The 21,937-nt window shown below is 48.1% G+C and overlaps 1 protein-coding gene across 1 annotated transcript in view; it reads left to right on the plus strand.

The window, feature by feature from the left end:
• Nucleotides 1-21,289, plus strand: part of CDC14A (cell division cycle 14A) — a 117,000-nt gene extending 95,711 nt beyond the window's left edge. The window contains exons 12-15 of the mRNA XM_075615491.1: nucleotides 1,709-1,756; nucleotides 11,478-11,603; nucleotides 13,218-13,506; nucleotides 17,766-21,289. Of these exons, the coding sequence (XP_075471606.1) occupies nucleotides 1,709-1,756; nucleotides 11,478-11,603; nucleotides 13,218-13,506; nucleotides 17,766-17,795 (493 nt within the window). The 3' untranslated portion in view covers nucleotides 17,796-21,289. The remainder of the gene's footprint in view (nucleotides 1-1,708; nucleotides 1,757-11,477; nucleotides 11,604-13,217; nucleotides 13,507-17,765) is intronic.
• Nucleotides 21,290-21,937: the final 648 nt, after the last annotated feature.

The raw sequence follows: 21,937 nt of genomic DNA on the forward strand, positions 1-21,937 counted from the left end.
CCAGAGAATGGTGTTTCCTAGCGTTGACGCGTGACGTGTGTGGCTGTGAGCCAATGGGGAGGGGAGGCTTCGGGAGGAGGAGAGGCTTCGGGGAGCGGGGAGGAGTGTGGAGTGAAAGCAGGTGAGTGCCTGTCTGTGTGTGTGTCTGAGTGCGTGCCTGTCTGTGTGTGTGTGTCTGAGTGCGTGAGTGCCTGTCTGTGTGTGTGTGTGTGTGTATGAGTGCGTGAGTGCCTGCCTGTGTGTGCGCGCGTGTGTGTGTGTATGAGTGCGTGAGTGCCTGCCTGTGTGTGTGTGCGCGCGTGTATGAATGAGTGCCTGCGTGTGTGTGTTTAAACTTACCTTCCAGCTCCAGCCTGAGTCCGTGGAGGGAGGGGGGGGGGAGAGTAGCGGGTCCCTCCGCTCAAGCCACGCCCCCCTCCCTGTCAATCCGCCCACCTCCCGCCCACCTCCCGATCAAACCTCCCACCTCCCGCTCCGGCTCCCGCTCCCTACAGACCGCAGATCGCGGTCTGTGTATCTCAGCGCACCGCCTGTCAGCAGCGCAGGTGCGCTGACTCTGGGAGCGGGGCCTTAGCCTTAGGCAGGTCTGCAACCCCGCCTTTCCCCATTATCACCCAGCATACAGCACTTCCACTGCAGCAAGGGATTCTGGGAAATGACATGCAAATGAGCACACAGTGTCACTTTTTATATATATATACATATATATATATATATACACACACCTGTCTCTTACACATACAAATATTCTGTAATTCCATTCTTATATACCAATAGGGACCACATAGTATCTATACACATTTTTAGTAATGCTACAGACTCATACATTTCCTCACCTACCCACACCATTGATATACACTCCCACTCCACACACACCTTTTGTAAAGCGCTGTATACACTGTGGGCTTTTTACGAATTTATATTTACATACATTCAAACACACACACACTCTTACATCACTAACATTCATGGACTATTTAAAACCTCAAGTCATAAATCGTATACTACACAGGGGGGTGTTAGGTTTCAGTCACAGATAGCATTCCTACAGTATATGCACTGTTTTTAAGTTTAACCTTGCTGCTTTATTCAATGTACCATCGCCGGAAGAAGAGATCAGTCTATCTCGAAAGCTTGCACAAATAAAAGCATTTAGTTAGCCACAGAACGGTATCTTCTATTCATTTATATATATATATACAGTGTTCGACAAACCTATACATTTGCTCGCCCCGGGCGAGTGGATTTAACATCGTGGCGAGCTCCTATTGGCCCAAGCAGCACACGTTTGGTACTAGGTGGCGAGTAGATTTTTTTTGTGTGGCGAGTAGATTTTTTTGTGTGGCGAGTAGATTTTTTTGTGTGGCGAGTAGATTTTTTGGTGATTTGTCGACCACTGTGTATGTGTGTATGTATGTATGTATGTATATGTGTATATATATATATATATATATATATATATATATATATATAGTTTCAAATGACAGGTGGAAAGATTTGGGCAGAATAGGTTGGCATACTGTGCGGTCCCGGTTGTCTGGAGGTGTGTGTAAGTTCCAAATGTGAAGTAGTTATGGCTCAGAATAAATTCGATGCATTTAGTCACTGTCTCTGTGAGTGGCTCCTGTGTATGTCAGTTAGGGCACAGCATGTAATACTGTATACCTGGGAATATAACTGGTTACATTGGTTCCCCTTTGTTTTTCAGTCTGGATGAGATGAAGCTGCACACGAGATCCACGTCACAGCCGTTCAGGTGGGTGATGTTTCGCAATGTCCCCGCATTTACTGTCACGCTGTGTGTTCGTTCCTCGTCCTGTCCTGAACAAACTGTAGCAACACACACATGTTCCAGGAGCATGAGAGCACCATGTTACCACTCTTAGTACAGCGTGACCATATTCCAAAAGCAAAGCTGGAAATCTATGGGGTATTTAGGGCCCAGAAATTAATATTTCTACTCTGGGGTCTGTGTGTTTAGAACTCCCAGCAGTATCCGTCTCTGTTTTATCCGGGGTCCATAAAATGGCCGTACCTTGTCCTAGGAAGAGGTCATGGTAGCAGATAAGCCAGGGACACCTGTTCTACGTTACTTTATAAGAGGTGTTCCTGATTCATATGATAACGCAGTTATACAGCACATATACGTTTATATCAGAAATAAATACTCATGCATGAACACGCCTTGTGTTATTCCTGGTGTGTAATCCCACATGCATGAACACGCCTTGTGTTATTCCTGGTGTGTAATCCCACATGCATGAACACGCCTTGTGTTATTCCTGGCATGTAACCTCACATGCGTGAAACACCCTGCCCTATTTCTGGCTTGTAACCCCACATGCATGAACACGTCCTATCGTGTAACATGCATGAACATTCCCTGCATTATTCCTGGCGTGTAACCCCACATGCATGAACATGCCCTGCATTATTCCTGTCGTGTAACCCCACATGCATGAACACAACCTGCCCTATTCCTGGCGTGTAACCCCACATGCATGAACACAACCTGCCCTATTCCTGGCGTGTAACCCCACATGCATGAACATGCCCTGCGTTATTTCTGGCATGTATCCCCACATGCACGAACACGCTCTGCCCTATTCCTGACGTGTAACCCCACATGCATGAACAAGTCCAGCGTTATTCCTGGCGTGTAACTCCACATGCATGAACACACCCTGCCCTATTCCTGACGTGTAACCCCAGATGCATGAACAAGTCATGCGTTATTCCTGGCATGTATCCCCACATGCACGAACACGCTCTGCCCTATCCCTGGCATGTAACCCCACATGCATGAACACGTCCTGTATTATTCCTGGCGTGTAACCCCACATGCATGAACACACCTTGCGTTATTCCTGGCATGTAACTTGGTATGCATGAACATGCCCTGCCCTTTTCCTGGTATGTAACCCCACATGCATGAACACACTAGCGGTATTCCTGACGTGTAACCCCACATGCAGGAACGTGCCCTGCCCTATTCCTGGCGTTTAAACCCACATACATGAACACGTTCTGGCGTGTAACCCCACATGCAGGAACACGCACTACGCTATTCCTGGCGTGTAGCCCCACATGCATGAACACGCCCTGCCCTATTTCTGGCATGTAACCCATTATGCACGAACACGCCCTGCCCTATTCCTGGCGTGTAACCCCACATGCTTGAACATGTCCTGCGTTATTCCTGGCTTGTAACCCCACATGCATGAACACGTCCTGCCCTATTTCTGGCGTGTAACCCCACATGCATGAACACGTCCTGCCCTATTCCTGGTGTGTAACCCCACATGCATGAACACGTCCTGCCCTATTCCTGGCGTGTAACCCCACATGCATGAACACGTCCTGCCCTATTCCTGGCGTGTAACCCCACATGCATGAACACGCTCTGCCCTATTCCTGGCGTGTAACCCCACATGCACGAACACGTCCTGCCCTATTCCTGGCGTGTAACCCCACATGCATGAACACGTCCTGCCCTATTCCTGGCGTGTAACCCCACATGCATGAACACGTCCTGCCCTATTCCTGGCGTGTAACCCCACATGCATGAACACGCTCTGCCCTATTCCTGGCGTGTAACCCCACATGCATGAACACGTCCTGCCCTATTCCTGGCGTGTAACCCCACATGCATGAACACGTCCTGCCCTATTCCTGGCGTGTAACCCCACATGCATGAACACGCCCTGCCCTATTCCTGGCGTGTAACCCCACATGCACGAACACGCCCTGCCCTATTCCTGGCGTGTAACCCCACATGCACGAACACGTCCTGCCCTATTCCTGGCGTGTAACCCCACATGCATGAACACGTCCTGCCCTATTCCTGGCGTGTAACCCCACATGCATGAACACGTCCTGCCCTATTCCTGGCGTGTAACCCCACATGCATGAACACGCTCTGCCCTATTCCTGGCGTGTAACCCCACATGCATGAACACGTCCTGCCCTATTCCTGGCGTGTAACCCCACATGCATGAACACGTCCTGCCCTATTCCTGGCGTGTAACCCCACATGCATGAACACGCCCTGCCCTATTCCTGGCGTGTAACCCCACATGCACGAACACGCCCTGCCCTATTCCTGGCATGTAACCCCACATGCACGAACACGTTCTGCCCTATTCCTGGCGTGTAACCCCACATGCATGAACACGTCCTGCCCTATTCCTGGCGTGTAACCCCACATGCATGAACAAGTCCAGCGTTATTCCTGGCGTGTAACTCCACATGCATGAACACACCCTGCCCTATTCCTGACGTGTAACCCCAGATGCATGAACAAGTCATGCGTTATTCCTGGCATGTATCCCCACATGCACGAACACGCTCTGCCCTATCCCTGGCATGTAACCCCACATGCATGAACACGTCCTGTATTATTCCTGGCGTGTAACCCCACATGCATGAACACACCTTGCGTTATTCCTGGCATGTAACTTGGTATGCATGAACATGCCCTGCCCTTTTCCTGGTATGTAACCCCACATGCATGAACACACTAGCGGTATTCCTGACGTGTAACCCCACATGCAGGAACGTGCCCTGCCCTATTCCTGGCGTTTAACCCCACATACATGAACACGTTCTGGCGTGTAACCCCACATGCAGGAACACGCACTACGCTATTCCTGGCGTGTAGCCCCACATGCATGAACACGCCCTGCCCTATTTCTGGCATGTAACCCCTTATGCACGAACACGCCCTGCCCTATTCCTGGCGTGTAACCCCACATGCTTGAACATGTCCAGCGTTATTCCTGGCTTGTAACCCCACATGCATGAACACGTCCTGCCCTATTTCTGGCGTGTAACCCCACATGCATGAACACGTCCTGCCCTATTCCTGGTGTGTAACCCCACATGCATGAACACGTCCTGCCCTATTCCTGGCGTGTAACCCCACATGCATGAACACGTCCTGCCCTATTCCTGGCGTGTAACCCCACATGCATGAACACGCTCTGCCCTATTCCTGGCGTGTAACCCCACATGCACGAACACGTCCTGCCCTATTCCTGGCGTGTAACCCCACATGCATGAACACGTCCTGCCCTATTCCTGGCGTGTAACCCCACATGCATGAACACGTCCTGCCCTATTCCTGGCGTGTAACCCCACATGCATGAACACGCTCTGCCCTATTCCTGGCGTGTAACCCCACATGCATGAACACGTCCTGCCCTATTCCTGGCGTGTAACCCCACATGCATGAACACGTCCTGCCCTATTCCTGGCGTGTAACCCCACATGCATGAACACGCCCTGCCCTATTCCTGGCGTGTAACCCCACATGCACGAACACGCCCTGCCCTATTCCTGGCGTGTAACCCCACATGCACGAACACGTCCTGCCCTATTCCTGGCGTGTAACCCCACATGCACGAACACGTCCTGCCCTATTCCTGGCGTGTAACCCCACATGCATGAACACGCTCTGCCCTATTCCTGGCGTGTAACCCCACATGCATGAACACGCCCTGCCCTATTCCTGGCGTGTAACCCCACATGCACGAACACGCCCTGCCCTATTCCTGGCGTGTAACCCCACATGCACGAACACGTCCTGCCCTATTCCTGGCGTGTAACCCCACATGCATGAACACGCCCTGCCCTATTCCTGGCGTGTAACCCCACATGCACGAACACGCCCTGCCCTATTCCTGGCGTGTAACCCCACATGCACGAACACGTCCTGCCCTATTCCTGGCGTGTAACCCCACATGCATGAACACGCTCTGCCCTATTCCTGGCGTGTAACCCCACATGCATGAACACGTCCTGCCCTATTCCTGGCGTGTAACCCCACATGCATGAACACGTCCTGCCCTATTCCTGGCGTGTAACCCCACATGCATGAACACGCCCTGCCCTATTCCTGGCGTGTAACCCCACATGCACGAACACGCCCTGCCCTATTCCTGGCGTGTAACCCCACATGCATGAACACGCTCTGCCCTATTCCTGGCGTGTAACCCCACATGCATGAACACGTCCTGCCCTATTCCTGGCGTGTAACCCCACATGCATGAACACGTCCTGCCCTATTCCTGGCGTGTAACCCCACATGCATGAACACGCCCTGCCCTATTCCTGGCGTGTAACCCCACATGCACGAACACGCCCTGCCCTATTCCTGGCGTGTAACCCCACATGCACGAACACGTCCTGCCCTATTCCTGGCGTGTAACCCCACATGCACGAACACGTCCTGCCCTATTCCTGGCGTGTAACCCCACATGCATGAACACGCTCTGCCCTATTCCTGGCGTGTAACCCCACATGCATGAACACGCCCTGCCCTATTCCTGGCGTGTAACCCCACATGCACGAACACGCCCTGCCCTATTCCTGGCGTGTAACCCCACATGCACGAACACGTCCTGCCCTATTCCTGGCGTGTAACCCCACATGCATGAACACGCCCTGCCCTATTCCTGGCGTGTAACCCCACATGCACGAACACGCCCTGCCCTATTCCTGGCGTGTAACCCCACATGCACGAACACGTCCTGCCCTATTCCTGGCGTGTAACCCCACATGCATGAACACGCCCTGCCCTATTCCTGGCGTGTAACCCCACATGCATGAACACGTCCTGCCCTATTCCTGGCGTGTAACCCCACATGCACGAACACGCCCTGCCCTATTCCTGGCGTGTAACCCCACATGCATGAACACGTCCTGCCCTATTCCTGGCGTGTAACCCCACATGCATGAACACGTCCTGCCCTATTCCTGGCGTGTAACCCCACATGCATGAACACGCCCTGCCCTATTCCTGGCGTGTAACCCCACATGCACGAACACGTCCTGCATTGGAGGCAATACCGTTATCCTATTTTAGTTCGGTCGTCCTGGAGCCCCGCGACCTAATGACGCAGCATTTTGAGTTTAATTGACGGCCCCATCGTTAAAAATCTGTTCAAATTATTTGTAAAAAAAAATACAAATTTGTTGTATTTTCTTTTTTTTTTTTGTTACAACTTTCTGTAATTTCTGTAATTTTTGTAATTTCTGTAATTTCTGTAATTTCTGTACTTTCTGTAATTTCTGTAATTTCTGTAATTTCTGTAATTTCTGTCCCTTTTTGGACGAATTACCAGTTTTATTCCTTATCGTTGTAAAGTAATTATGAGGCCATCATTATTCAAGCAGATAAACAGCTGATCAGCAGGAATCCCGCGCAGATGCCGTACACAGGAAAAACTTTACTTTAAGGGGGTTTAATGCATTATTTTTGACCTGTCATAGCCCCCTTAAATTTAACAATAAACATAGAAGCCCCAAAGCACATCCAATGTGTCACATTATTTAGGTTATTACTAAACATTTTTTCTATATTTTATCTTCTCATAAGTGCGGGTCGTTTAGTTCAATCATTTGGCCAAAATATTTCAAGTCAGCAATTATGTCAAGGTCACATCTAGGTCACGTGAAGGTGACCCTATCAGCAGGTCCTACGTTAGCCACGTTATACGGTGTCCTGTGTATTTCTCCCACTGCGCGGAGAGAAGAGGGGACACGGCAGTGACACAGCCTGCAGCACGGGACGAGTGGCATGTACGAGGTGCTAAGGGGTTAATGTTTAGGCGTACTGTATGTGCCGTGTGTGAGTTACAGGGCAGTTATAAACCAGGAATGCTACAATAAATATAGTGACAAAAATCTACAAAAAGAAAGGGCAAACAAATATATATATTTATTTTATTTATAAAATGTTTAACCAGGAAGTAATACATTGAGAGTTACCTCTCGTTTTCAAGTATGTCCTGGGCACAGAGTTAAAACAAATAATACATGGTTACAAATACAGTTACATAATGAGCAGGGTATACATTATATGGAAGACATAGCATGCACAGTTAGAGAAGATGTATATTTTAGGCGTATGTAACAGTTACAGACCAGATTAAAATGTGAGACAGCCTTTGTTTTGAAAGAACTTAAACTGGTGGTGGATGTGAGAGTCTCCGGTAGGTTGTCCCAGTTTTGGGGTGCACGGTAAGAGAAGGAGGAGCGGCCGGATACTTTGTTGAGCCTTGGGACCGTGAACAGTCTTTTGGAGTCAGATCTCAGATGATAAATGCTGCATGTGGTAGGGGTGAGGAGCTTGTTCAGATAGATGGGTAGCTTGCCCAGAAAGTATTTGAAGACAAGATAGGAAAGGGGAACTTTGCGCCTAGACTCAAGTGATGACCAATCTAGTTCTTTGAGCATTTTGCAGTGATGTGTGTTGTAGTTCCATTGGAGAATAAAACGGTATATTGAATTGTAGAGGATATCAAGTTTGCTAAGGTGGGTTTGAGGTGCCGAGCCATATACTATGTCTCCATAGTCAATAAATGGCATTAGCATCTCCTGTGCGATACGTTTTCTGACCAGGAGACTTAGGGAGGATTTGTTCCTGTAAAGTACACCTAGAATGGCATAGGTTTTGGATGTCAGGGTATCAATGTGCATCCCGAATGTTAAGTGGGAGTCAAACCATAAGCCCAGGTATTTAAAACTAGTAACAGGAGTTAGGGTGGTGTTAGCGTTGGTTCTGATCTGGAGCTCATTCACTGGAAGCTTAAAAAAATTAGGCTTGGTCCCAAATACCATTGTTACAGTCTTGTCAGTGTTTAAAAACAGTCTGTTTTGGGAAATCCAGTTTTCGAGTCTCAAAAAGTCAGACTGAAGTATGTGTTGAAGGTCAGAGAGGCTATGGCTGTGTGCATATAGGATTGTGTCATCTGCATACTGTACATGTGTATTGAAGCTTCCTTAAAAGCTGTGGGAAGATCATTGATGAACACTGAGAAGAGTAGGGGCCCCAGAACAGAGCCTTGCGGGACACCACCGATGATATCCAGGGGGTTGGAGTTAGAGCCCGAGATGGACACATGTTGGGATCTACCTTTAGGTAGGACTGAAACCAGTTTAAAGCATGCTCCCCTATTCCAGAGCTCTGAAGTTTGTTAAGCAGGATAGCATGATCAACAGTATCAAAAGCCTTTGCAAAATCTAGGAATATTGCACCAGTGAGTTGTCCCCGTTCCATTCCGCACTGGATTTCATTGCAGACTTTTAGCAGGGTAGTTACGGTGGATTGTTTGGGGCGGAAGCCAGATTGGAATTGGCTAGGGAAATTTGTCTTGGTATAGTAATCGCTTAGTTGGGAGTGGACACATTTTTCCATGACTTTGGATAGTATTGGGAGAAGAGAGATTGGCCTGTAGTTTGAGACAGTGTTTTTGTCCCCACTTTTGAAGATTGTGACAACTCTGGCAGTTTTCCAGGTCTTGGGGATATGGCCTGCAGACAGGATAGAGTTGACTATGGAAGCAATTGGTTTGGCAATGGCTGGGGCACCAAGTCGTAGGAACCTAGATTGTAGTAAGTCAGGTCCACATTGGCTGCTTAGTTTTAATTTGAGGAGCGCTTGTGTAATCTCCTCTTCGGATTCTGGGCCAAATTGAAAGTTGTGGGCAGTGTTGGGAGGGGGTGGGGCTATATGGGTACTCCCAGGATGAGATTCAGGTTTGTGGTTTGGTCTGCGTTTCGCTAATAAGTTAGTGGCACACCCCACAAAGTAATCATTGAATGCATTTGCAATGTCAGTGGGTTTTGTCAGAGTAATATCCCCCTTAGTGATATTACTTGGTTGTTGATGGTTAGAAGGCTGGAATATATTGTTGATAACCTTCTAGAAGTTACAGTAGCTAGGTTTGATGTATTCTGGAGGAGATTGTCAGAGTAATATTGTGCTTTTGCATGCCTTGTTTGCCTTGTGCACATGTTCCGCAGGCATCTGTAGTGATTGAGATCTTTGGTAGTGCCAGTTATTTTGTAGCTTTTCCACATGGTATCCCTGAACTGGTAAAGGGTTATAAGGTCAGTTGTAACCCATGGAAGGTGGGCCCCATGTACCCTTATTCTGCGTAGTGGAGCATGGGTATCACAGAGTTTTAAGAACTTGGATTGGTAATAGTCGAGCGCAGAATCGGGGTCGGGAATTAAATCGATTCTGTGCCAAGGGCAGTTGGTAAGGTCATCCAGAAACTGTTGTGGGTTAAAGTTTCTAAATGTTCTAGTGATTAAGAACTTTAGGGCTTGATTGGGGCGGTTTAATTTTCCTTACACAGTACACTATTGCATAGTCACTGAAAATGTCAGGAAGGATGCCAGAGGATTGGATTCTGATGGGATTTGAGGATCCAGTTAAGCAAGGAATTTCAGGTTTGTCCGTGTGGGTTGGGAAATGAGTTGTGATAGGTTAAGCGACTTGATTTGTGTCTGGATTTTGTGGTTTTTAGAGTCGAGCCAATTGAAGTTGAAATCCCCAAGAACTAGCAGCTCACTCTTCTCATTCAGAGAGGAAATGGAGCCAAGAAACTGGGTGATATCAGTCAGGGATTGTAGAGGGGCTTTAGGGCGGCGGTAGATGCCAGCGAGCAAAATGGGCTTAGAAAAGGGGAGGCAGATCCTGCCAACTAGGAGTTCAAAAGAGGGTGGGCTTGGGGGGCAATTTAACAGTGTAAATTGTAGGGTGTCTGCAATATAAAATAACACCCCTCCTCCTCTCTTTGACCTATCTCTCCTAGAAATGTTTATATATACATATTTTTGTTAAATAAATCATGACACAGTGTAATATGTCATGTGTTGTTGTTTATCTGAGGTTGTATTTACATAATTTTAAGACCTGCTAAGGAACAGATGATTGTTATTATGTCCTGATACAGTGGGGGCCGCCTTTAACCTCCTGCGGCCGTTTCCCCGCGATTTTTAAAATCGCGGGCAGATGCGGGCCGTTTTGGGCGCCGCGGGCGCTTTCAATGTTAAGCACCATTAGCGCTATCTAGTCAATGCGGCCGACGCGCGGGGAAACGCGAGAGAAATGGAAAACATCCCTGAATTTTTTGGGGGATGTTGGATGTTAAAAGGGGCTGCGACAGTATGTAAAACCATAGAATTCAAAGAGGGTGTACTTTCTTTTTCACACCACTGTGTGTGTGTATATATGTATATATATATATATATATATATATATATATATATAAATATATATAAATAAATAAATAAAAAAATAAATAGATGATACCATTCTGTGGCTAACGAAATGCTTTTATTTGTGCGAGCTTTCGAGATACACTGATCTCTTCTTCCGGCGATGTTACAATGAATGAAGCAAGCAAAGGGTATAATTAAAAACAGTTTAATGGGTTGCTTCATCAGTGTATCTCGAAAGCTCGCACAAATAAAAGCATTTCGTTAGCCACAGAACGGTATCATCTATTTATTTTTTGATTATTGAAGCTCGGCTAACACGGTACTGATATATATGTATGTATATGTGTGTGTGTGTGTGTGTGTATATATGTGTATGTGTGTAACTCCAGGGCCGGGAGGTGTTCTCTGGCATAGCACCGCGTAGTCAATATGGCCCTACATGTCCCCACGTTTCCCCATTGCAGGGTGATCGCATCGAACAGCGCGCAGGGGTCCATGTCCCCGCTGAAGTCGTCCAAGGTGTCGGCGTCTACGTCGGCTACGGCGAAACGCATCGGGCAGAGCCAGGCCTCCTTCAACACGGGGAAAGGGTAAGGTGCTGAAGGACCCTGAAATAGGGGACACTGCCTCTCACAATGTGTGATCCGCTTGGGGTTTACAAAGCACCCCAGGTATGTCCGGTCTCTGCCATTATAGGACACACCAAGCCAGGTTTTTAAGGATTTCCCAGCTTCCGCACAGGTGGCCCAATCAGTGACTCCGTCTTCGAGGGATTCTTGGGGTGGGGGGCGGGCGCAGTAGATGGAACTTGCAATGGGCGCCAAAATATAAAGTTTCGCCTCTGTTGGGGGTAGTGTCTGGCATTGCACCGGCCCATGCTGCAGGCAGTATTGTCAGGGGATGGGGGGCAGTACTATCAGGGGGGGGGGGGGGGGACAGTGCGTTGCTCGCCTCTATTGCAGCCAAGGGGTTAATCGCACTAAAGGTTCTAATGCAGTGCTGCTGAAGTGGTCACACTGCAATAGTGCTAGAGGGGTGCTGAGTACCAATGCTATTTTATTTTCACCCTCAGAGTATCACTGCTGTGCGATTGTCACACTTGCCCCTTATATATAACGGGGATTTCTTCTCCGCGCCCAGCGTCCCTGTGAGGGAAAAGGGACATCAGGCTCAGGTGATTGGGGTCACAGGGGTCACCTTTAATCAGCGGCCGATGTCCTGTAGATTTCTGAAGGTCATTTTTTAGTTGTAGTTCCTAAACTCTGTCGCCCTGTGGCAGTCCCGCGCCCCGGCCCCCCACCCCCGGCCACGTCCGCACCACGTCCTGACACCCCCGCCCCTTCCCTGATACCCCCCGGCCCCCCACCCCCGGCCACGTCCGCACCACGTCCTGACTCCCCCGCCCCTTCCCTGATACCCCCGGCCACGACACCCCTGCTCCCTCTCATGAGGCAGATTATCCCCACACACAGGGTGACTTCCACCCATCGTAAGTCCTTACGCTGTGACACTGCGCAGCGCTTGTTCTGCCGCACGTAGCGCTGCCATTTTATTGGCGGTCTCATTTGTATGTAATACTCCCTTGCTGCTGATCACCTGTGTCAAAGCTTCTTGTGTGCCAGTCACCCAACCCCTGTAGTGCATAACTGCATGGTGCAGAGCCACCCTGTGTATTTCATGTGTAACCCCCCCATCCCACCCCCCCCCAATGTTAGCACCACACCTCCCCGGTCTGTATTCGCTGTGTAACGCACGTGTCATTGTATATGAAACATTATTACTGTATGCCCAAATACTGTATATACTGTCTGGTATATATACACACACCCAATTACACATACACACCCAACCAAATGTTCATACACCAACATATTCATACACCCCCACCCACCCACATATTCATACGCCCCCACCCACCCACATATTCATACACACCCACCCACATATTCATACACCCCCAACCACCCACATATTCATACACCCCCACCCACCCACCCACCCACATATTCATACACACCCACTCATATACTCATACACACCCACATATACACACCCACATACTGTATATATACTGTACACACACACACACACACACACACACACACACACACACACACACACACACACACACACACACACACACACACACAATGTGCCTGTGCATCCAGTCTGTGTCATTATCCCCTTGTGTGTTTCCCTCTCAGCTTCCCGGTACGTTCGCGGTTTGCCGGCTCCCTGGGGAACCTGAATTCTGCCACCGCTGAGACCGAGAGCGCCTGCGTCCTCTCTCCCGCCCGCCCCGGCTATTCCCCGGCACTTCCCTCCAGCCCGTACCCCTCCCAGCCTCCTGATCGGACTCCCAGCGAGCTCAACAACAACCGCGGCAGCAACCTGAACCTCCCCGGCACGACCAACGAGTCGTATGGCTCGTTCCGACCCTCGTATCCCGGCCTCTCCACCTCAGCAGCGAGATATCTCAGCCGCTCTATTCCTGTAAGTGCTCGGACTCCCATGCCAGGCTGGAACCTGTCCACCCTCCAGCCAAAGACAACCTACTCCTTCAAACAGGCCGGGTGACCTGCCCTGCCTCCATCTTTATCTCTTCCCCTGTCCTGCTTGGTCTTTGCTGACCTCTGTCTTTAGGGTAAACGCTTCTCTTCAAAGCCCCCTCCCCCCACTCCCTGTATTTCTTATTCCTTAATAATTAGCAGCTCTCTGTGTAGGCTGATCACTCCAATGAGGGTGTTCGTTTCTTACTAATTAGGATGTTGGTCCATTCATTTCACAAGCATGCAACGGAGAGAGTGAGGGGGAGATGGGAGATACGGTGGGCGGGTGTATGGGACAGTAGGGAGATATGGGGCGGGGGAGTGTATGGGACAGTATGGAGATATGGGGCGGGCGGGTGTATGGGACAGTACGGAGATATGAGGCGGGCGGGTGTGTGGGAAAGTAGGGAGATACGGGGCGGGCGAGTGTATGGGACAGTAGGGAGATACGGTGAGCGAGTGTATGGGAGGACAATAGGGAGATATGGCGGGCGGGTGTATGGGACTGTAGGGAGATACGGGCTGGCAGGTGTATGGGACAGTAGGGAGATATGGGGCAGGCGTATGGGACACTAGGGAGATACAGGGGTCGGGTGTATGGGACAGTAGGGAGATACAGGGGTCGGGTGTATGGGACAGTAGGGAGATACGGGCGGGTGTATGGGACAGTAGGGAGATATGGCGGGCGAGTGTATGGGACAGTAGGGAGATACGGCGGGCGAGTGTATGGGACAGAAGGGAGATATGGGTGGGTGTATGGACAGTAGGGAGATATGGGGCGGGCGAGTGTATAGGACAGTAGGGAGATATGGGGCGGGCGGGTGTATTGGACAATAGGGAGATATGGGGCGGGTAGGTTGTTGGGACAATAGGGAGATATGGGGTGGGTGTATGGACAGTAGGGAGATACGGGGCGGGTTTATGGTACCCTAGGGAGAAACAGGGCAGTGGTTGTATGGGACAGTAGGGAGATACGGGGCTGGCAGGTATATGGGACAGTAGGGAGATATGGGGTGGGCAGGTGTATGAGACACTAGGAAGATACAGGGTGGGCGGGCGTATGGGACAGTAGGGAGATATGGGGCGGGTTGGTGTATGGGACAGTAGGGAGATATGGGGCGGGCGAGTGTATGGGAAAGTACGGAGATACATGGGTCGAGTGTATGGGACAGTAGGGAGATACGGGGAGGGCGGGTTTATGGGACAATAGGGAGATACGGCGAGCGAGTGCATGGGACAGTAGGGAGTTACGGGGCGGATAGTTTGTTGGGACAGTAGGGAGATATGGGGCGGGTAGTTTGTTGGGACAGTAGGGAGATATGGGTGGTGTATGGGACAGTAGGGAGATATGGGTGGTGTATGGGACAGTAGGGAGATACGGGGCTGGCAGGTATATGGGACAGTAGGGAGATATGGGGTGGGCAGGTGTATGGGACACTAGGAAGATACAGGGTGGGCGGGCGTATGAGACAGTAGGGAGATATAGGGCGGGTGGGTGTATGGGACAGTAGGGAGATATGGGGCGGGCGAGTGTATTGGACAGTAGGGAGATATGGGGCTGGCGAGTGTATTGGAAAGTAGGGAGATACATGGGTCGAGTGTATGGGACAGTAGGGAGATACGGGGCGGGCGGGTTTATGGGACAATAGGGAGATACGGGGCGGATAGTTTGTTGGGACAGTAGGGAGATATGGGGCGGGTAGTTTGTTGGGACAGTAGGGAGATATGGGTGGTGTATGGGACAGTAGGGAGATATGGGTCGTGTATGGGACAGTAGGGAGATATGGGTGGTGTATGGGACAGTAGGGAGATATGGGTGGTGTATGGGACAGTAGGGAGATATGGGTGGTGTATGGGACAGTAGGAAGATATGGGTGGTGTATGGGACAGTAGGGAAATATGGTGAGCTGTAGAGAATAGCAGCATTTATCAAGATTGATCATTTAACAACAATCAGTTGATAATTTAACAAAAAAAATCAGTAAGACAGTGCAGAGTATTGATCTCTGATTGATCAGTATAATATATAGGCAGTGTTTTCATCAGGCTGATATATATAGGTAGAGTATTGATGAGGATAATATATAGGCAGAGTACTGATCAGGATAATATATAATCAGAGTATTGATCAGGATAATATATAGGCCGGGTATTGATGAGGATAATATATAGGCAGAGTATTGATCAGGATAATATATAGGCAGAGTATTGATGAGGATAATATATATGCAGAGTTTTGATCAGAATAATATATAGGCAGAGTATTGATCAGGATAATATATACGCAGAGTATTGATCAGGATAATATATAGGCAGGGTATTGATGAGGATAATATATAGGCAGAGTATTGATCAGGATAATATATAGGCAGGGTATTGATGAGGATAATATATAGGCAGAGTATTGATCAGGATAATATATAGGCAGATTATTGATGAGGATAATATATAGGCAGAGTATTGATCAGAATAATATATAGGCAGAGTATTGATGAGGATAATATATAGGCAGAGTATTGATCAGGATAATATATAGGCAGAGAATTGATGAGGATAATATATAGGCAGAGTATTGATCAGAATAATATATAGGCAGAGTATTGATCAGGATAATATATAGGCAGAGTTTTGATCAAGTGACTGCTGTAACTAAAGTGAGGAATTACTTTGTTTCTTTGTGATGCATTCAGTTATGAGGTAAAACACGGACGGCTTTTAGAGTCAGGAAAAGACGGCAAAATTATCTTTAAAAGCCCCAATTACAATCAGCCGTTAAGAGGCGGCTGACAGGTGTGTTACATGGAGCAGAGCAGGGACACGCTAGCAATGTGATCCTTGTGGAAAGCACAGGATAATAATGTCACTGAACAAACAGGCCCCCCGATTTCCCACACGAAGGCCCCCCCGATTTCCCACACGAGGCCCCCCCCCCCGATTTCCCACACGAGGGCTCCCCGATTCCCACACGAGGGCCCCCCCCGATTTCCCACACGAGGGCCCCCCGATTTCCCAAAAGAACGTCCCAGATGTCCCACCCTCAGCCCGTGTATAGTAACGTTATTGGGAACTCGTTACAGAAAGTATCTTATGTTAACGTGACATTGTTAAAAAGACTGGAAGGTAGAAAAAAATGAGATGCAAATTATAAGCCACTAGCATAAGATTCCCCGACTCCCGAAGCTCCTCTAATGTTAACCCCAGAAAATAACCCCCGTTATGAGGAAAGGGGGAGAAACGAGCATTCCTGATTTAGGTAAAATCCCATTTATTGATAGAGTTTAGGGAATCGAGGGCGCTCAGCACTGTAACACCTTCTCTAGCACCACGTCTCGTCATTTATAGACACATTTTAAATTGCTTTGCAATATAACTCCGTATCCCAGCAATGTACCCCGGGGCACTTCCGATGTAATGTAATCGGGGCAGAATGATTAAGTACTTCAAAGGAATGCAAAATGGCTACAACTCTGCAGGGTCTTTGCGCCTATTGCCCCATATAACCCCGCCCTATAACTCCTCCTATTACCCCATATAACCGCTCCCTATAACTCCTCCTATTACCCCATATAACTGCTCCCTATAACTCTTCCTATTACCCCATATAACCTCTCCATATAACTCCTCCTATTACCCCATATAACAGGTCCCTATAACTCCTCCTATTACCCCATATAACCTCTCCCTATAACTCCTCCTATTACCCCATATAACCGCTCCCTATAACTCCTCCTATCACCCCATATAACTCCTCCTATTACCCCATATAACCCCTCCCTATAACTCCTATTACCCCATATAACCGCTCCCTATAACGCCTCCTATTACCCCATATATCCCCTCCCTAAAACTCCTCCTATTACCTCATATACCCTCTCTCTATAACTCCTCCTATTACTCCATATAACCGCACCCTATAACGCTTATTATCCTATAACCTCTTCCTATAACTAATCCTATTACTCCCATATAACTGCTCCCTATAACTCATCCTATTACCTCATATACCCCCTCCCTATAACTCATATTACCCCATATAACCCCTCCCTATTACCCCTCCTATTGCCCCATATAACTGAATCCACGCCCCTGTCATTGAGTCACTTGCATCCTGAATGACTGACGCTCTCAGGAGACACAGAGGATGGGACTCTGGTGATGTCCAAGTCTCAGGTTTCTTGTTGTGTGTGTGTGTTTTTTTTGCAGTCCCTGCAGTCGGAATATGTTCAGTTCTAGCAGCACTCAGACCGACGTTAACCCTTTCCCGCTGCCGTGCCGGGGCGCAGGACAGCGTCTTACCAACAGCGGGACCCCACTGTCCAGATAACCTGTGCACCCCACAAACCACGACGCATAGCGGGGTCACTGCAAGGACTGCGCTCGGACATGCTGACACTCCTACTACTGATTTCATTTTTATTACAATTCTTACCCATTTTTCTGAAATTTATGCTGATTTTTTTTTTTTTAACATTTGGCCTTTTATTTTTAAAAGAATTTTTAAGAATCCTTCTAATTTGTACATAGAACATGGATGTACGAATAGGGAAAATTAGTATTTTTGGTATGTTCTTGAATATATATATATTATTATAAGTGTATGGAAGTGTTTCAGAGTTAGAGAATATATTTTCCTTTTAAGCCTTTGCTACGAGAAATCAGAATATATCTATTTTTCCCTGTTTTTTTTACGATGCTTTTTTTTTTTAACAATGACGTTGGCGGAATTATTTCCCACTGGGTTTTTCTTTGGGAGCTCTTCTGCAAAGTGCCGTGCACACTGCGGGCGCTGTATAAATAAGGATACCCGCTCATCGACGGCAGATCGTCCCCAATTCGAACAAAATCAGGGGAGACATCCTCTAACCCTAAAGTTATAGTGGAAGAGTTTAAACAATACTACGCACAGTTGTATGATGGGGAGAAAGTGGTCCACAATGTAAATACAAGCGCAGACTGCAGGAGTTCCTGGCAGAGGCTGCACTGCCGCAGTTGGGCAGGTTGGAGCGAGAGGCGATACACAGTGATTTCACGCGGGAAGAACTGACAGCCGTAGTCAAAAGCTTGAAGTCTTCCAAGGCCCTGGGCCCAGACCGGTTCTCTAATTTATATTATAAAAAATTCATAGCCCCACACATGCTCCGGTTATTTAACGGGGTCCTGGCGGGAGAGCTTTTCCCGGCCCAGATGCTCCAGGCGTCAGTCTCCTTGATTCATAAGAAGGACAAAGATCCCACAAATTGCCAAAGTTACAGGCCGATCTCGCTGATAAATTCGCATGTTAAAATTTACTCTAAATTACTGGCCAATCGTTTAAGTGTTATCCTGCCTGGGCTGATCCCTCTGGCCCAGGTTGGCTTTATCAGAGATAGACAGGTGTGTGTCTGTTTTTAAGCATTTTGTATGTTTAAAAGAAAAAGTGAAATCTCTTTTCTATAACTATTTTCTTACGCGTGTAATGTGCATCTTTTTTTACTTAACCCGTTCCCTGCCGGAAAGGTCAGGGACGCTGTGTTGCGGGGGATCAGAAGAGGGTCAAATGCGCCTTTTTTTGTGGCAATTTGAACACGAATGTGCAGTTAATAAATTGACACGTCTGGGATTAAACGCATGGGGGGGGGGGGACCAACGCCAGGCCTCAAGGCCAGGTTTTCAGGATATCCCTGCTTCAGCACAGGTGGCTCAGTCTTCGACTGCAGCACCTGTGCTGAAGCAGGGATATCCTGAAAACTTGTTGGTGGCTGGAGTTGGCCCCCCGGGATTAGACGCGCACAGTAATTTTAACAAGTGCAAAACCCGGTCATCACTGTATTATATAATATATATAATTTATATATATATATATTATAAATGTATAATATGTATACAGTATATTCATTTGTGTCAACTGGAGCGTTGCTGGGATAGTGAGCGCAGATAAACAGCAGTATACAGCAGTAAGCTCAGAAGCCACAGTGCACGTCCAATATGGCAAATTATTAGTTCATTACAATATGTTTTATCTTATAAGTGTGAGGCGTTTAGTTCAATCCTTTGGCCAAAACGTGTGTATTTCTCCCACTGCACGGAGAGAAGAGGGAATAAAACAATAATATAGTCACTATCGTGTGACGTGTGACATGTATGTTAACATTTAGGTGTGTGTGTGTGTCTGTGTGTGTCTGTCTGTGTCTGTGTGCTACAATATTTATTCAGCACAGGTGGTTCAATCTGGTCCAGCTTCAGCACAGGTGGCTCAATCAGTCCCTGCTTCAGCACAGGTGGCTCAATCAGTCCCTGCTTCAGCACAGGTAGCTCAATCAGAGGCTCAGTCAAAGCCTGAGCCTCTGATTGAGCCCCCTGTGCTGAAGCTGGGATATCCTGAGAACCTGACCTGTTGGGAGGGTTGAGGACTGGAGTTGGGCCCCTGTGATAGACTATACTGCATCATTGTGTTTTTCCCTCTTGTCTCTGTGCATTGGGAGAAATACACAGGACACAGTATAAGGCCCAGATTACGGTGCCGGCGTCGCTGCGTGCATGTGCGTGCGTACACCCGGCAAGCACTCTGTTGTATTATCTTATGGGAGCTACCCCGTTCCTGCGCGCCTACAGGCGGACAGGCGCGTTAACGTGGCCGCGTTTTGAAAACAACACATTTTGTATTTTCAGGCGGCTGCCGCGTGACAGAGCATGTGAGCTGGTTCAGCCAATGAGGGCGAGCCAGCTTTGTGACGCGTCCGCCACGCCCCCGCAACGCATCTACGATCTCCTGCAGCCAAGTTCACAAAATCCCTTGGGCTGCAGGAGTGCGCGCGGTGGCGCGCACGTTCTCACGCGGACGCATAGGGACAATTATCCGCGCCTAGCATGGGTAGTGTAGGACCTGCTGATAGGGTCACCTTGACGTGACCTTGAAGAGGTTGCAGGCTTGAAATGTTTTGGTCAAAGGATTGAGCTAAACGACCCGTACTTAGGAGAAGCAAACTCGTAGGAAAGACGTGCAGTAATAAAGTAGATAATGTGTTGTATTGGAAGTGCTTTGGGGCGTCTATGTTTATGTACTGCAGGTGATTTCCATTGGTATTTTCATAGAAGAAAGAAACCCTGGGCAGATCCGGTGAAACACCTGTGCATATCTGCGCCTGAATTAACACAGACCCCACCGTTCCCTTCCTACAGTTTATGCAGCAGATAGTAACAACGACAAGGAGGGAGGGGCGCAATAAACAATATTGGTCTTTTTTGGGGGGGGGGTCACACATCGGGGTCAGAGGTTAGTCGCAAAATAGTTTTCAAATGCAGGCAATAATTGGGCGTCTCACTGTTCCCCCTAATCTGTGTCCTGTGACGGTCAGCTAGTTATTCATATTCTTCATTAATAATTATTTCTGGGCTTTTCCTTATTTTTTAATAACATTTCAAATTTGAGGGAACATTTTTTGTTTGGGACCGCTCCTATACAAACCCGTACTTCATGTGTTTAACCCTGTCACTGTGCCCACCGTTCTCCCGCTGACCCCCGCTGACACCCGCAACAGGGTTAGGAAAACCAAAACAACAAATAAGACTGTTTTCTATGCAAATTTGCTGCAAATCTTGAAGTGTTTTCCGAGTGAAATGTGACATATAATAATAATAAAATATGCATGTTTAGAACTGTTTAATAAAGGCAGAGGAACATGTAACCTTTGTTGTCCGATATTACAATGTGTTGGCAGGAAATGGGTTAAAATCAAGCCATGGGCAGTAAGGGTTGGGTGGGGGGGGGGGGCTATTTCTCTCCCTTTTCTCTGTATAATGTGACTGAGCGAGACTTGGCTCGTGACCTAAAAGAATCAGGGACCCGCCACACTGCATCCACTATATATGTTGGAAAGTTGTGTGTCTGGTCGCAATGCATTGAGACACCTCTTAAGATCTCGTAACTACATTGTGCCTGATGCTTCCTGAGATCAGGGAGCGGGTCTGTGCCTGTAGTTATTGGATACATTTTATTTTTTAATTCTAGGAGCTATTACAATAAGCGAGTCAGCCACTTGGTGTTGTACCTGCCAGGCTGTGTATCTGGTGACATAATAATGCACATAGCCTGGTGGCAGATAAGGAGAGTCAGATAGCTAGAAAGAAAGAAAGTTGTCGCGAGAGGAGAAAGTAAGAACGCTGGAGAAGGAGAGAGGCGGAAAGACTTGGCGACATCATGAGTTATTAAAGGAAAGTGGTGGGAGGGAGACAAGGGGTCAGAGGAACTGGGAGGGATGAGGTTGGTTTCCTAAAATTCCCGAGCAATGCCGGGTGCTTTCAGCTAGTGCTGTATATTGCTGAGCGCTGGAAGAGTTAAGTGTTATTTTGAGGAAGTCAATGTTTCCTGTTTTATGAGAACGGGAAATTCCAATGTC

Source organism: Ascaphus truei, chromosome 10 (assembly GCF_040206685.1).
Source record: "Ascaphus truei isolate aAscTru1 chromosome 10, aAscTru1.hap1, whole genome shotgun sequence".
Lineage (NCBI taxonomy): Eukaryota > Metazoa > Chordata > Amphibia > Anura > Ascaphidae > Ascaphus > Ascaphus truei.